Here is a 14,881-nt window from a genome sequence, read left to right on the forward strand (position 1 = left end):
AACAAGATCGGCGTAATAGTGAAAACTAATGTTATCAAATTTACATTTCGCGGTACATCTGAGATAGATCAGGTAGGTATCCAAGGCAGAGATTTAGTGCCCCAAAGTTTTTTCATTGTGCTTGTCTATGTCAGAATTAACCATAAATTATATATAGATGCTTGTGAAAATATGATTACAAATGTGATTTCATTAAATCGTGTGTAGACCACATAATTTTTTATTGCGCAACTGTGAAAGGCTAATCACATCGATTCCTGGCCATAAGGAATATACCATGAAAAATTGACGTAGCTAGATGAAATTGATCTCAAGATAATTGACGGACAAAATAATGCTAATGAAAGAATATATAAATAAATAAAGATTGACAAAATCAATAGGTTATAAGCATTATAATTATAATGCATAACCTAATAAGTAATATAAATGTGTACTTGTTTGGTTTCAATCTTATAAAATAAAACTGGAATGTTTATTGAAATAAAATGTTAACAATACAATTGTAAAGAGGCTGGTTGTTTTACTTTTGAGCTGATTTTTTTTTTTTTTTGGGTAGTGGCTTTTGTTTATTTACCGCCAAACGTGAGTGTTCCCACATGAAAATTACACAGTCAATATCATCGCACTCGAGAATTTACTGGATTTTATTATGTTTATAGACAGGGACACGATAATCACGCGAAAATTACTCGGTCAATATCATCGTACTCGAGGAAATATACGATTTACGATCCTTGCAGCAGTAGTCATGTGATGCAGTTTCAACCAATCACATTCACATTATTTACATAGGCTTTACACACTATGGTATCTTCTAGCTTGATTTAAATCAAGTGGGTGTAATTGTGTATTGAGGTGCTGCTACAGTATAGGATGTTGTGGCAATCAACGATAAAGTAAACAGAATAATAACAAAAAACAAAATATTCCAAGTATCGATCTAATCTCATAAAAACAATGGAATTTAACTAGAATACCATTTTGTAGAATAATCTTGTGGTTTGGCAATGGATGCACAAATGACCCAAAGGAAAAGGGGATTTAAATTGTGTTGCTTATCATCATTATTGCCCTCATTTGATAATGTTTTTATGGAATTAAAGGGGAAGGAAGCTATCTTCAGCATCAAAGTACAATCATATACACATTAGCTATACTAAAACACATTTTCATGCCTATTAGTATAGGCAGGAAGTTGTTCCTATAAAAGAGAAAATGTTGGTAAAAAGTAACACATCCAGTTGTGCATAGTCAGCTACTTAAACAAGAAGTAGGGTACTGACGTACAGTATTTCAAGGCTAAAAATTTAACGCATTATATACATGACAAATCATGACGGAGATGAAAGCCAACGGTATGGATATTTCTCTTGTAATGGACAGTGAGCGGGAACTTCGCAGTCGTATAGTTCAGATGCGTAAACTCGTCAACATTTCACTTGGCCTTGCAATTGTATGTACAGTTTTACTATGTATAGTAATACCAACTTTATGTAGCATCATTGGGTCAGATAAAGCACGTATAGATCACCTGACAAGAAATGAAGTAAGTATTGTATGTGTGGTTACAAGAGCAAACAAATAGTTTAGACAACATAAAGTTGTTTCACACCATTTCGTAACCAAATAATGAAGTGAATGAACGTTTTTTGGGTGTTTTTTTTTTATTTCAGGAACAAATTCTAAAATTATCAACTTCTGGAGATTACAGTTCAAGCAATGGTTCACAAAAGAAAGGCAAGTCTGAGTCAAAAAAAGCACTGTGGATTCACACAATAAAAATTGTACAAAAGTGGTTTCACTTGTAAAATAACACATCTCAGTGATATAAAATAAGACTTCAGAGGATTTTGCCCAAAATATACAGTGTGGCTTTCATATGTCAGTACTGTTAATTATGTAAATAAATTCGTCCATTTCAAACGACAATTTTTTTTAAACATTAATTGAAATAATTGAAGTTTTTTTTAACCTTGTATTTTTAATAGTTTTAAATAATTGTAGTAATTAAAGGCATTTCATAAGGAATTTTAATTACATACACCTTCAAATACAGTATCTTTATATAATGGTTGTCTGTTACTAATTGTTACAGTTCCAGAGTCTAAATTGACTATATTTACCCGTTGGGGGAGTGTAGATTGTCCAAGTACTGCTGAATTGATCTACAGCGGTAAGTGCTCAGCTTTGCAATTTTCTTGAAAACAATATACTAGTAAATAACAATAATGTAGTTCTATAGGATAAATGATGTGACAATCATCAATAAATAGCCACGTTGTAAAAACAAGTCACTAATGTTATAATCTGATGTGAACTTGAGCCGGATTGGAGCAGATGTGAAAGAACCCTTAACCATTTAAGTACACAAAATAATCTTTGCACTCTTAGGTAGGACGTCTGGGGCACCATACGGTTCAACTGGCAGTGGCGGAAACTATCTTTGCTTAACAGAAAAACCACAGTACAACTTCACGGTACCATCACATCAAATAGAAAGAGGGTCAATATATGGTACGGAATACAGGTATGGAGATAGGCAGTTTAGCCCCCTATCGGACAACCATTTCCATGATGTCCCTTGTGCTGTTTGCCAAGCCCCACGAAGTGCCACACTTATGATGCCAGCGGTCACAGAATGTCTGAACGGTTGGACTAAAGAATACGGTGGATACCTAATGGCTGGTCGCGATGACCAAAAACGTACAGAGTTTATTTGCGTAGATGGTGCTCAATCTGTTGTGCCTGGTACAAGTAATCAATTTCCAGGAAATCAAGCCAGTACGTTGTTCCTTGTTGAGGGAAGATGCAACACAGGAGGCGGTGGACTGCCTTGTTCACCTTACAAAGAAGCTTTTGAGCTACCTTGTGTAGTTTGTACTAGGTAATTTTATACTCAAAATCAACAAAAACCAGTATAAATTACAAACTTGCGTAACAATGAATCTGAAAACCTTTCAGTTGCAATGTTGAAAAGAGTAGAAAATACATGGGGAAACTATCATTGATCGACATTTTAATACTAAAGGCCTATTGTTTTACAAACTATATTCATATTATACGCATTTTATATTTTGTAATAAGTAATTTCATAAACAGTGACTGTCTAGTAATTTTGCCTTACAAAGAAGGTTCTGAGCTACCTTGTGTAGTATGTACTCAAAATAGATACTATAGTAATTGCTATCAATGACAAAAACCTGCCAAAAGCCTGTTTCTATTGAGCAGAAATATGGTTTTGAATACCGTTCTTTTCAAGAACGGTTTTTTCTTGTCAGCAGAGATAGGTCTCCACAAAAAAGAACCGATCTTAAAAACGGTTTCAAACATCCCAATTAATTCTGGTCTTGATCGCAAAGAACCGTTCTGAAACTGGTTTCCGTGGAGAAAAAAAGTTTTTATTTTTCCCAGTAGTGGATATCTTCCAATAGGCTTGGTTAAGGCGCGCATGGTTCAGTTTTATGAATTATATTGTAATCTTGCTACTCTAAATCTACTATATAATATATGACACTATAGTTGCTTGATATTTCATTTTTGCTTTCAGGACAATCTGCTGATTGTTAAAAGGGTTATATATTAATATGACAACATTAACATTCATGTATTCTTTTACTTTTAAATTTGTATATTGATGCATTTTCATAAAAGAATATATCTTTTCTCCTAAGTAATTTCCTTTTAATAGAATAATTGGTTTCTCTTTTAGTCAATCAATTCTTATTAGAATGAAAATTCATCTATGTTAAAATGTTATTGTGTCAAATAATTATTTAAACTTTCTTGCGATTAAAAGTTAAAATAAGTATTTAATCAATTCTTATGTTTAGATGATACATTTGTACTCACTTCAGTATATATTTTTTCCATTTCTTGTGTGAGTCTGTTTTAGCAACTGGTTTGTAGTAATAGTTAATAGTCCAACAACTTACTTGAGTTTTGTGTCCTGGAAAATACAATTCATAAATTACCATAAACTACAAAAACAATGTCATATGACATGTTACCATTTATTTTAACAATACTAATTTTCTTTCATTACCCCCTAATTTAATTGAAATTGTAAACAAATTCCATAAAAAATAAATAAGTAATTGCAAAAGTGTGTTGGTTTCAATCTTTTGAAAATAAAAGCTTGAATGGTCTTGAAATAAAATGTAAACAATACATTGCATAAGAGGCTGTGTTTACTTTGCAGCTGATATTTTTTGTTAAGAGTTGGAAAAGGGGAGAAAGATTTACTGTTTTTAAACATGTTTATGCGTACGAGTATAATTATGCATTGAGGTGTATTAAAAAAAAACATATTTCGAACATGTTTAATAAGAAAAATGTCATATGTCACATTTAGGCCTACTTTCAAATTAAATTAAATTTCAAAGGGAAGGGGGGGGGGGGGGCGGTGTCCACAAAAGTGGCAAACGAGGTGCATAGCACCGAGCAGGGGTGGGTTTGGGAGGGGGTGTCCCCCTCCCGAGCCTCAGAAATTTTTTGAAAAAAATAGATGCTTACACACTGTTTAATAGGCAAGAGCAACTGTTTCAATCACATTTAATAACAAATGTTACATAATGTAAATTTAAATAAATCCTTCCTAAATACTATACGGATCTTTTTCGACAAACTAATAATAAACTTTGATCGAAAAAACTTCAAACGAAATGAACTTTTGGTAATGCGGTACTCCGAAAATACCTCGATAGTGCATGTGTACTGTGTTTTGGTGGTCTGTTAACCTTAGATATATACCCTACAGCCAGGTAAATATCTCAATGTAATTTAGTATACAATGATTGCAGTAATCGCCGTGTCTATAACACAAATCCATAAAACGCCAAATACGCCACACACTTTTTTTTGTTTTTTTTAGTACAAGACATTTCATGTTTATTTTTTGCCTATGAAATAATAAAAGAACACCATCATGCATCTTTCTTTTTTTTTTTTGAGAATTAAGGGGGGTGGCTTGCTACCCTATTCACCCCCTAGATCCGCCACTGCTGTGGTAATATAGAATGTCGTGGCAATCAGAGATATGTAACCAGAATAATAAAAAATAATATTTGCATATTACATCAAATCTTATAATAACAATGAAATTGATAATATAACTGGAATACCATTTGGTAGAATCTTGTGGTTTGGCAAGGAAACACAAGTGACCCAGAAGGAAAATGGGATTTAAAGTGTGCTTGTTATCACTTGATAACGTTTTTATAGATAATCAAACAATCCAGCCTGGAACCGGTATTCCTCGAGAGGAAGGAAGTTCATCCTATAAAATAGGCATTTAAAGTACAATATAACCATTTCAATTGTATGCGTATTAGCAACTTAAACAAGAAAACTTTTACTGTATAGGAAGGCAGTTATCCTATAGAAGAAATAGGAAAAAGTAGTTATAAAGTATAACCCATCCAGTCGTGCGTAGCAAGCTAATTAAACAAGTGTGGTGGTACATATTCAAGTCCAACAAGTAAACACATACTAGAGAAAACATGACAGAGATGAAAGCCAACGGTATGGATATTTCTCTGGTAATGGACAGTGAGCGGGAACTTCGCAGTCGTATAGTTGAGATGCGTAAACTTGTCAACCTTTCACTTGGCCTTGCAATTGTATGTACAGTTTTACTATGTATAGTAATACCAACTTTATGTAGCATCATTGGGTCAGATAAAGCACGTATAGATCACCTGACAAGAAATGAAGTAAGTTCAACTTGTGATTACATTTTGAAATTATATGAGGAGTATGAAGATAGTGAATATTTTTTTCAACATACAGCATTTTATTAAATTTCAGGAACAAATTCTAAAGTTATCAACTATAGGAGATTACAGTTCAGACAATGGTTCACGAAAGAAAAGTAGGTCTGAGAACATTATGCATAGCAATTAAAAAATTGTTCATTGGTCATACATGCTGATTAACACTAGTAAAGTTAGGTTTGTGGTACACCACATTTCCAAAAGGAAATAAAAGTAAGGTTGAGAATGTCTCAACATTGTTGTGCTACAACCGTCTTCTGGAGAAGAGAATGAAGACGATTTTAACTTAACAACCGAAACGAGACACTCTCCACCATCCTTTTTTTTTTTGGAAACACAGGTGTATTTTTATATGAACTTCACAAGATAAAAAAATGGCACAGGTTTCATTTGGCATTTGACCAAAGTGTTTCAAAGAACTGTGCCTAATTACACTCTTAGGAAATGTATTTGGATGTGTGGAAGGGATCACACATTAGCTTTCATAGATGTCAGAATAATGTAATTAAATTAAATCTGTGTTTTTTTAAATACCATAGAAACCTTGTTGCTCTTGCTTTTTTTTCTTGTTAGTCTTAAATAATTGTAGTAGGCTGAAATGAAATGGAACTGTTTTAAATATTCTCTTCTCTCTCTCTCTTTTTTTTTGTTGTAGATTTTTTATATGAAATTGTTTGTAATGTAATTGATGTAAAGGCCTTTTATAAAAAAATCTCCAATCCAGTTTTTTTGACTGCTACGGATATATTTGCCTTTGAATTGTTTTGATGTTTTTTATTCAAATGAAGCAAAGATTCTGAGATATATATTACATTAAGAAAGATTTTACAACACAGATCTAAGATATTTCATTTATTACTTTGTAGTTTGCGTGCTTCTGTATGACTAAAGGTTTATATGGTTGTTTTTGTTTTAGTTACAGTACCACTACCAGAGTCTAAAATTACTCTATTCACACGTTGGGGGCGTATAGATTGCCCCGAAACTGCTGAATTGATATACAAAGGTAAAATGTTTTAATATTCTGGAATATTGAATCATCAAAACATTCTTCCATGTTCCTATTCAATGTAACATTTTAAGTAAACCGAACTGAGAATATATTAAGCCTCAATTGCACTGGATTTCATTTGGTAAAATTAACGGAGTTGAAAAAAAACTAAATTTACTTATAATTTTACCACCACTGTGCCCTGTAGAAGTTAACATGGTCTTGGTTGAACTAACACTGGTGAAATTATTAAAGTGTGACAACATTTATTGATGGTCCTGGGTGCATTATTTTTTTTCCTATTAGGTTAAGGCAAAAACTATAGAGGGCCTGAATCTATACATGAAGCATCGAGAGAAAAAGAGTACAGTAACTCTAATCTGCACATGCATCAGACAGTGTGTTTTGCAAGTATGACATCAGGAGCTCAGGCATAAATAATCAATATTCATGATATATGCACACCCTCTATAGTTTCTAATGGGAAAAAAAATAATGCACCCTGGGTAAAGTTCCCATGGTTAAATTTACCTTTTTAAAAATCCAGTGCGAACAAGGCTCTAGACTTAATAATCTTTCCTAGGTATGACATCTGGGGCACCATATGGTTCTACAGGAAGCGGTGCAAACTTTCTATGTATGACTGAAAAACCACAGTACAACTTCACGGTAACAGGGCATCAGGCAGAAAGAGGGTCAATATATGGTACAGAATACAGGTATGGAGATAAGCAGTTTAGCCCACTATCTGACAATCATGCCCATGATGTCCCTTGTGCTGTTTGCCAAGCTCCACGAAGTGCCACACTTATGATGCCAGCGATCACAGAATGTCCGAACAGTTGGACTAAAGAATATGGTGGATACCTAATGACCTCTCGCGATAACCATAAACGTACAGAGTTTATCTGCGTGGATGGTAATCAATCTGTTGTGCCTGGTACAAGTAAGGTAGTTCCAGTATCCCAATCCAGTACGCTGTTCCTCGTTGAGGGGAGATGCAACACAGAAGGCGGTGGACTGCCTTGTTCACCTTACAAAGAAGCTTTTGAGCTACCTTGCGTAGTTTGTACTAGGTAATATACTAAAAATAGACACAAACTATACTGTATACTGTACAGTAGATGAAATACTTAATTACTAATAATAATAATTTGGAAAAGCAGGAAAGATTAGAATTATTATGTGTACATTTTTCCTTCCTGCCTATATTAGCTGAAATATTGAGATAAATTTCCGTTGATTTTAAATAAAATATTGTACTGGTTTTATAAAGTATTTTTTAAATTGTATATAATAATGCACTTTTTTATTCACCTGATATGTGAATTGTCTTTTTATATTTTTATAACCCCCACCCAAAAACTGACCTCGGTTCCTGGAACATGCCAACAATTAAAGACGTGTTCAACTTTAGAGTGTTGTATAAACACAGCCTTAGATGTGTCCAAGACCTACTTAGTTTGGAAAAAAAAATCATCAGTTTATGGTAAAGTAATCTAAAATAGATTTGATCAGCAATCAATCATCCCACACATCAACCAGTGGCTTTGGATTTAGGGATAACAGGATTTAAGTAAGAGTTGATTGATTGAATAGACAGGCAATATGATTTGTTACCCCGTTCTACTTTTTCTCTGCCAATTGGTATTATTTTTTTTTTTGGAAATAAAAACAAAAGGACAGCTTTAAGATATCATATAATTTTTCTGTATGGGTCTGTTTCTGCTGAAAAAATCAAAATAATCGATTTTTTCCAGTCACCGCAAACCACAAAAATAATCGCGTTGCAATTGAAAATTGCTACGACTTTAATCGGTTATTCAGGTAATCGGTTTTTAAAATCATGTCATCATTCCCCCACAGCGCATTAAAGTTATGAAAGGCCGATGAGAGTTGGTTTGTTTACATCCTATCGCTGCCTAAAACTCTCACATGTAGGATTAAAAATTACTTTTACGTAAAGCTATATTATTTGTAAAATAAACATCTAGGCCTACTACCGTACCACATACAACAGAATAATGATGTTATATTAAAAAGACACGTCGGCGAGAAAAGTTCGTTTCGCCGTTCGTTGGTTCTACCTTCGGCCTGCTAGGCCTATAGGCTATATATATTTCTACCGAAACAAGTCAACAGACAACAGGCCTAAAAAAGGACATGTAAAACATCGTTAGCCTGGACTGGTGGGATGTAACGGTGTATTTGTAACACAGAATCCTGAAGTCTCTCGGTAATTGTCCCCCACAAAATAATAAAAATCAAATGTTTAACATTTGATTGTTATTCGGTCTACATCGCGATCGTTGTTTTGCTGATCGTCGTCGATATCGCGCAAATAAACAGCATGCTTTGTGACGTGAATGAGTTTGCCATACTCTAGAGGTCAAAGTAGGGTCAATAATCGCTATTTGTGTTGCAGCTCAAAACTGCTCCGCAATAATCGGTTAAAACAAGAAATAATCGATTAAAACACGCAATGGATTGAGTGTTTTTAATCGGTTATTTTTAATCGGTTATTTTATTTTGCGCCGTTTCTGCTGCCCAAAAATAATCGATTAAAAAAATAAACGGTTAATAATCGATTATTTCTGCTCAGCAGAAACAGGCCCTATGACTCATCTACATTTAAGTGGTTTGTAAAAATTACAATTAAGTACAATGCAACCTCTGTATAAAAACTACTGTATTTATTATTATTATTATTTATTTATTCTGTCTTTATACTGAATGGAACTTTCTTCAGTGCTAAAGCATTGATTTCCAAACTAAAACAGTTGCCCTACACCAACACTATTATAATAATATAAAGCATATTTCCATTTAAAGATTCTCTCCCTGAAAAAAAATTAGTTTTTAATGTTTTTGTTGAATATGCCATTTTAATGTCACATAAAATTTATTCACTTTTTAAAGCAAAAAAGTTTGTTTTTTTTAATCTTTATTTTACTTCTTTTTTTTAAACCAAGCAGACAAAAAATACAGATTCATGCCTAAAATTCCAAAATCAAATCTGGATTAATTAATTTGACTGACAAAACATAGGAAAACAATACAATAAAAGGGATCAAATCAAATGATGTAATGTATGTTAATATTTTAAAAAGTGCTATGTAATACTAATAGTGGGTGCAAATAAATTCTCAGGTGAATTAGTAAGTATGTGGCTAGACATAGAGATCAATGTAACAGTCATTCCTTTATGACTACATCAAATCAATCTGATAATAATCCATAATTCACAATTTAATGTTCATAAAACATTTAGAATATGAAGTACAAATAAATTTCTTTTAATTTGTTCTGAGTATAGTGTATAAACAAGTTGGCTATCAAGCAGTGACAACAAATGATTTTTAATAACTGCTATTTTGTTTGGATAAATACTGAAGAATTCTTTGTTTGCATATTTAAAACATTCCATTTAGAATTTTTCTTTTTCTAAGTTCTGTAGTCAACTGATTTTACTTAATTGCATTTTCAATTGTTAGTCTAATTTGTTCTTTTTTGCAATGTCTCAGAAAGTTTGTTTGGCTAATAGTACACAGACTGAAAAACAATCGAAAATGATGTGAATTATGGGTCTGAGTGCCTATCAGTATCATCTATGTATTATAAATACAGTATCTGTCTTGGTTATGTCATATTTTGTCTATACAAATGATTCAGAAAGAAGAGATAGGAAACAGCAGGGAAAAGTGACGCAAGCAGTGGCATACAGCTACAGTATGATCTCTGATGCTTGGTTTCCACTAGGATGCAACGCAAGGACGTAGGCCGCAAAGCAAACAAATTGACCAATCACAAGCAACAGTTGAAATAAGCCTAGCTTTAGATTGGTCAATTCGCTTGCGTTGCGGCTTACATCTTTACGTTGCATGCTAGTTAAGTGGGAAAAAGCTTTACTGGCTAAACCAGGGATCCAAAACTCAAGGAGGGCCTAGAGCATGGCTATTCTGAATACAGTATACTGTAAATAAGTCAAAAAATAATAGATTTCAGGAAAGGGGCCTTTTCTATTAATGCTAACACTAACACTTTTTATATATCGCCCATTTCTATGAAAAGCTCATAATCAGCGGCGCTTCACATACTGTCATAACATGTTTTAAAAAAAATATTATTGTAAGCCCTAATTTTACAGAATCTAATTCTATTGAATTCGGCACCAAAAGATTATTTCTTTTTTAAAATTATTTTATGAATAATTTTTCATTTTAAACTGCTAAAGTCTAGTATGAACTGTATGAAGGAAATATTAGAGTACAAGTAAACAAGGAAAAAAGCAAATATTGGATTATGTGTATTCCAATTTCAAGTGGGGGGATGGATAGGATTAAACTGAAAAACATGGGATCAGGTCACCTCTTCCACTAGGGGAATGAATGTGATTAATGACAAACCAAGAGGGTCTCATGTCACCTCTTGGATGAGGTCAGCTTTCCGACATATTATCCAGGAACGGAGATTACCCGCTTCCAAACCAAGATCACGGATTGATAAATGGTGAAATGTGGATTACGTTAGCACGCATGCCATGCATTTGGGAATATATAGGAACAAATTCAACCCTTGCATTCCAGTTTAAAATGAAACTTTGTCAGTTCTGTCTAAAGAACATTAAAGGCTCTGTTTAAACTCACGTTCTTTCTGTTTAATTTATTATGGAGTGTTTTCTCGTCAAGAAAACCCTGTCAAGTTCACTGTGACGCTCTGCTGGGTTGCTGCCTTGTTTTAAGTTCATCTTATACTCATTCATTGATTCTAACTAGTATAATGGAACATTACTATAGCAATGGAATATGAATATTAAATGAATAAAAAAAAGATACCATGGTGAACATGGCAGCATGACAAAACAAACCATATCATGTCTAAACTATATGATGATGACCAACTGAAAGCAACTGCAACCAAAGTGACATAACTGAAAACAGACATCATGTCTAAACTGTATGATGATGACCAACTGAAAGCAGCTGCAACCAAAGTGACATAACTGAAAACATACCATATCATGTCTAAACTGTATGATGATGACCAACTGAAAACAACTGTAACCAAAGTGACATAACTGAAAACAGACCATATCATGTCTAAACTGTATGATGACGACCAACTGAAAGCAACTGCAACCAAAGTGACATAACTGAAAACATACCATATCATGTATAAACTGCATGATGATGACCAACTGAAAACAACTGCAGCCAAAGTGACATACCTGAAAACAGACCATATCATGCCTAAACTGTATGATGATGACCAACTGAAAACAACTGCAACCAAAGTGACATAACTGAAAACATACCATATCATGTCTAAACTGTATGATGATGACCAACTGAAAGCAACTGCAACCAAAGTGACATAACTGAAAACAGACCATATCATGTCTAAACTGTATGATGATGACCAACTGAAAACAACTGCAACCAAAGTGACATAACTGAAAACAGACCATATTATGTCTAAACTGTATGATGATGACCAACTGAAAGCAACTGCAACTAAAGTGACATAACTGAAAACAGACCATATCATGTCTAAACTGTATGATGATGACCAACTGAAAGCAACTGCAACCAAAGTGACATAACTGAAAACAGACCATATCATGTCTAAACTGTATGATGATGACCAACTGAAAGCAACCAAAGTGACTACTGAAAACATACCATATCATGTCTAAACTGTATGATGATGACCAACTGAAAGCAACCAAAGTGACTACTGAAAACATACCATATCATGTCTAAACTGTATGATGATGACCAACTGAAAGCAACCAAAGTGACATAACTGAAAACAGACCATATCATGTCTAAACTGTATGATGATGACAAACTGTATGATGATGACCAACTGGAAGCAACCAAAGTGACTACTGAAAACATACCATATCATGTCTAAACTGTATGATGATGACCAACTGAAAACAACTGTAACCAAAGTGACATAACTGAAAACAGACCATATCATGTCTAAACTGTATGATGACGACCAACTGAAAGCAACTGCAACCAAAGTGACATAACTGAAAACATACCATATCATGTATAAACTGCATGATGATGACCAACTGAAAACAACTGCAACCAAAGTGACATACCTGAAAACAGACCATATCATGCCTAAACTGTATGATGATGACCAACTGAAAACAACTGCAACCAAAGTGACATAACTGAAAACATACCATATCATGTCTAAACTGTATGATGATGACCAACTGAAAGCAACTGCAACCAAAGTGACATAACTGAAAACAGACCATATCATGTCTAAACTGTATGATGATGACCAACTGAAAACAACTGCAACCAAAGTGACATAACTGAAAACAGACCATATTATGTCTAAACTGTATGATGATGACCAACTGAAAGCAACTGCAACTAAAGTGACATAACTGAAAACAGACCATATCATGTCTAAACTGTATGATGATGACCAACTGAAAGCAACTGCAACCAAAGTGACATAACTGAAAACAGACCATATCATGTCTAAACTGTATGATGATGACCAACTGAAAGCAACCAAAGTGACTACTGAAAACATACCATATCATGTCTAAACTGTATGATGATGACCAACTGAAAGCAACCAAAGTGACTACTGAAAACATACCATATCATGTCTAAACTGTATGATGATGACCAACTGAAAGCAACCAAAGTGACATAACTGAAAACAGACCATATCATGTCTAAACTGTATGATGATGACAAACTGTATGATGATGACCAACTGGAAGCAACCAAAGTGACTACTGAAAACATACCATATCATGTCTAAACTGTATGATGATGACCAACTGAAAGCAACCAAAGTGACATAACTGAAAACATTGGAAAGTTCTGACAGCTAACTATATAATAATTAATATAAGACTCAATAATAATGATTAAGAGTTCAGAAACTTAGTGAAACACTTGTCAAATGAAACATTTCGGCCCATATTCAAGATTTGAATAAACTTTTGTGACATCACAAATTCACTTTTATTCAAATAAAATCTACCATTTTAATTTTTTTTATTAAACTTTGTTTAATGAGGGTGACTCAAAACAGCCAAGGCCGACATACATTAGGCCCTCAACGATATACTGTAAACATGAAAACGATATAAAGATTAACAATCCAAAATGGGGACCAAATTGAATGAAGTTCAGTTACAATAATATAAGTATTGAAAATATTCCAAGCATAGAGAGAAACTCTAAACTGGAAGTTAATTAATTTATAAAGGTGTTAAAATGAAATCAGTAAGATTAAGAATGAGAAAAAGAGTTGAACCCAGAATATTCTGTTTGATTTGCAGACATTTTATCATTGAACCATTAGGATATAGTTTAATTGTATTGGATAGCGACTGTTATTGTTAGATACATTGACAGGCAACACACAAACCCAAAACTTTTAGTAATTGGAAATTAATTGATTTTAACGGTGAGGATGTAGATAGAAGTCAGTGAAAATTAGTAAAAGATACCTCAACCGTGACCTAAAAATGCAGTGTCTATACCCATTCTACTATGTCGATGGTTACAAAACATTGTATATATGTAATATATTTTATAATGAAAATGCTGTGCATCCTCTACATATCTGATTGGAGCAGGCTTAATCAATTTGTTCTATCTAGTTGTAACTGGACTTTTATCAGTTAGGTGATAAATACACCCGACAAGACAAAAGTCTATCTGCAAGTTTAGTTTCATTTTCTACAGTTTTTCTCGATAAACAGCAAATAAACAATATTACATCGAAAGTCTGTATTTAAATGTTGTGAAATAGTAAACTACAGAGGGCAGTACAATTCAAAATGAAATTAGAAATAAAGTGTTACCGTGTTGGCATTTTGCAGTGCATGCACAGTATTCCTCTCTTGCAGACTTACAATACATTAGATGAAAATAATATTTTCTCCTGCTACTATGCTAATCTAGAAAAATACAAGACATCATAAATAGTGAGTTATTCCATGCAGAATATGGAGAAAAGAATATGCAACACAATTTTTGTTTTAAGCTGTCTACACTATCAAATTAGTTTTCAAGACAAACAAAATGTGACATGCCCAAATATGGTAGTGATATGACATCAT

At 33.5% G+C, this 14,881-nt stretch overlaps 2 protein-coding genes across 4 annotated transcripts; both read left to right on the forward strand.

Annotated features, from left to right (window-relative positions):
• The first annotated feature begins 1,187 nt into the window (after positions 1–1,187).
• Positions 1,188–4,042, forward strand: LOC144845337 (uncharacterized). Its single transcript, XM_078702604.1, has 4 exons — positions 1,188–1,549; positions 1,677–1,740; positions 2,099–2,176; positions 2,395–4,042. Exons 1-4 carry the CDS (start codon positions 1,337–1,339, stop codon positions 2,889–2,891), a joined length of 852 nt encoding a protein of 283 aa, XP_078558730.1. The 5' UTR covers positions 1,188–1,336; the 3' UTR covers positions 2,892–4,042.
• Positions 4,043–5,206: 1,164 nt separating this feature from the next.
• Positions 5,207–11,388, forward strand: LOC144844326 (uncharacterized). 3 transcript variants are annotated; one of them, XR_013612422.1, is made up of 6 exons: positions 5,207–5,714; positions 5,809–5,872; positions 6,691–6,780; positions 7,349–7,484; positions 10,438–11,012; positions 11,047–11,388. XR_013612422.1 is itself a non-coding variant. In XM_078701177.1 (5 exons), the coding sequence occupies exons 1-5, from the start codon at positions 5,502–5,504 to the stop codon at positions 10,448–10,450; spliced, it is 516 nt and encodes a 171-aa protein (XP_078557303.1). In that variant the 5' UTR covers positions 5,207–5,501; the 3' UTR covers positions 10,451–11,388. The 3 variants fall into 3 exon arrangements, 2 of the variants coding, with proteins under 2 accessions (XP_078557303.1, XP_078557301.1); XM_078701177.1 differs by having other exon boundaries at positions 10,438–11,388; XM_078701175.1 differs by lacking the exons at positions 10,438–11,012; positions 11,047–11,388 and having other exon boundaries at positions 5,214–5,714; positions 7,349–9,383.
• Positions 11,389–14,881: the final 3,493 nt, after the last annotated feature.

The sequence above is a fragment of the Antedon bifida genome, chromosome 6 (genome assembly GCF_963402885.1).
Source record: "Antedon bifida chromosome 6, ecAntBifi1.1, whole genome shotgun sequence".
Lineage (NCBI taxonomy): Eukaryota > Metazoa > Echinodermata > Crinoidea > Comatulida > Antedonidae > Antedon > Antedon bifida.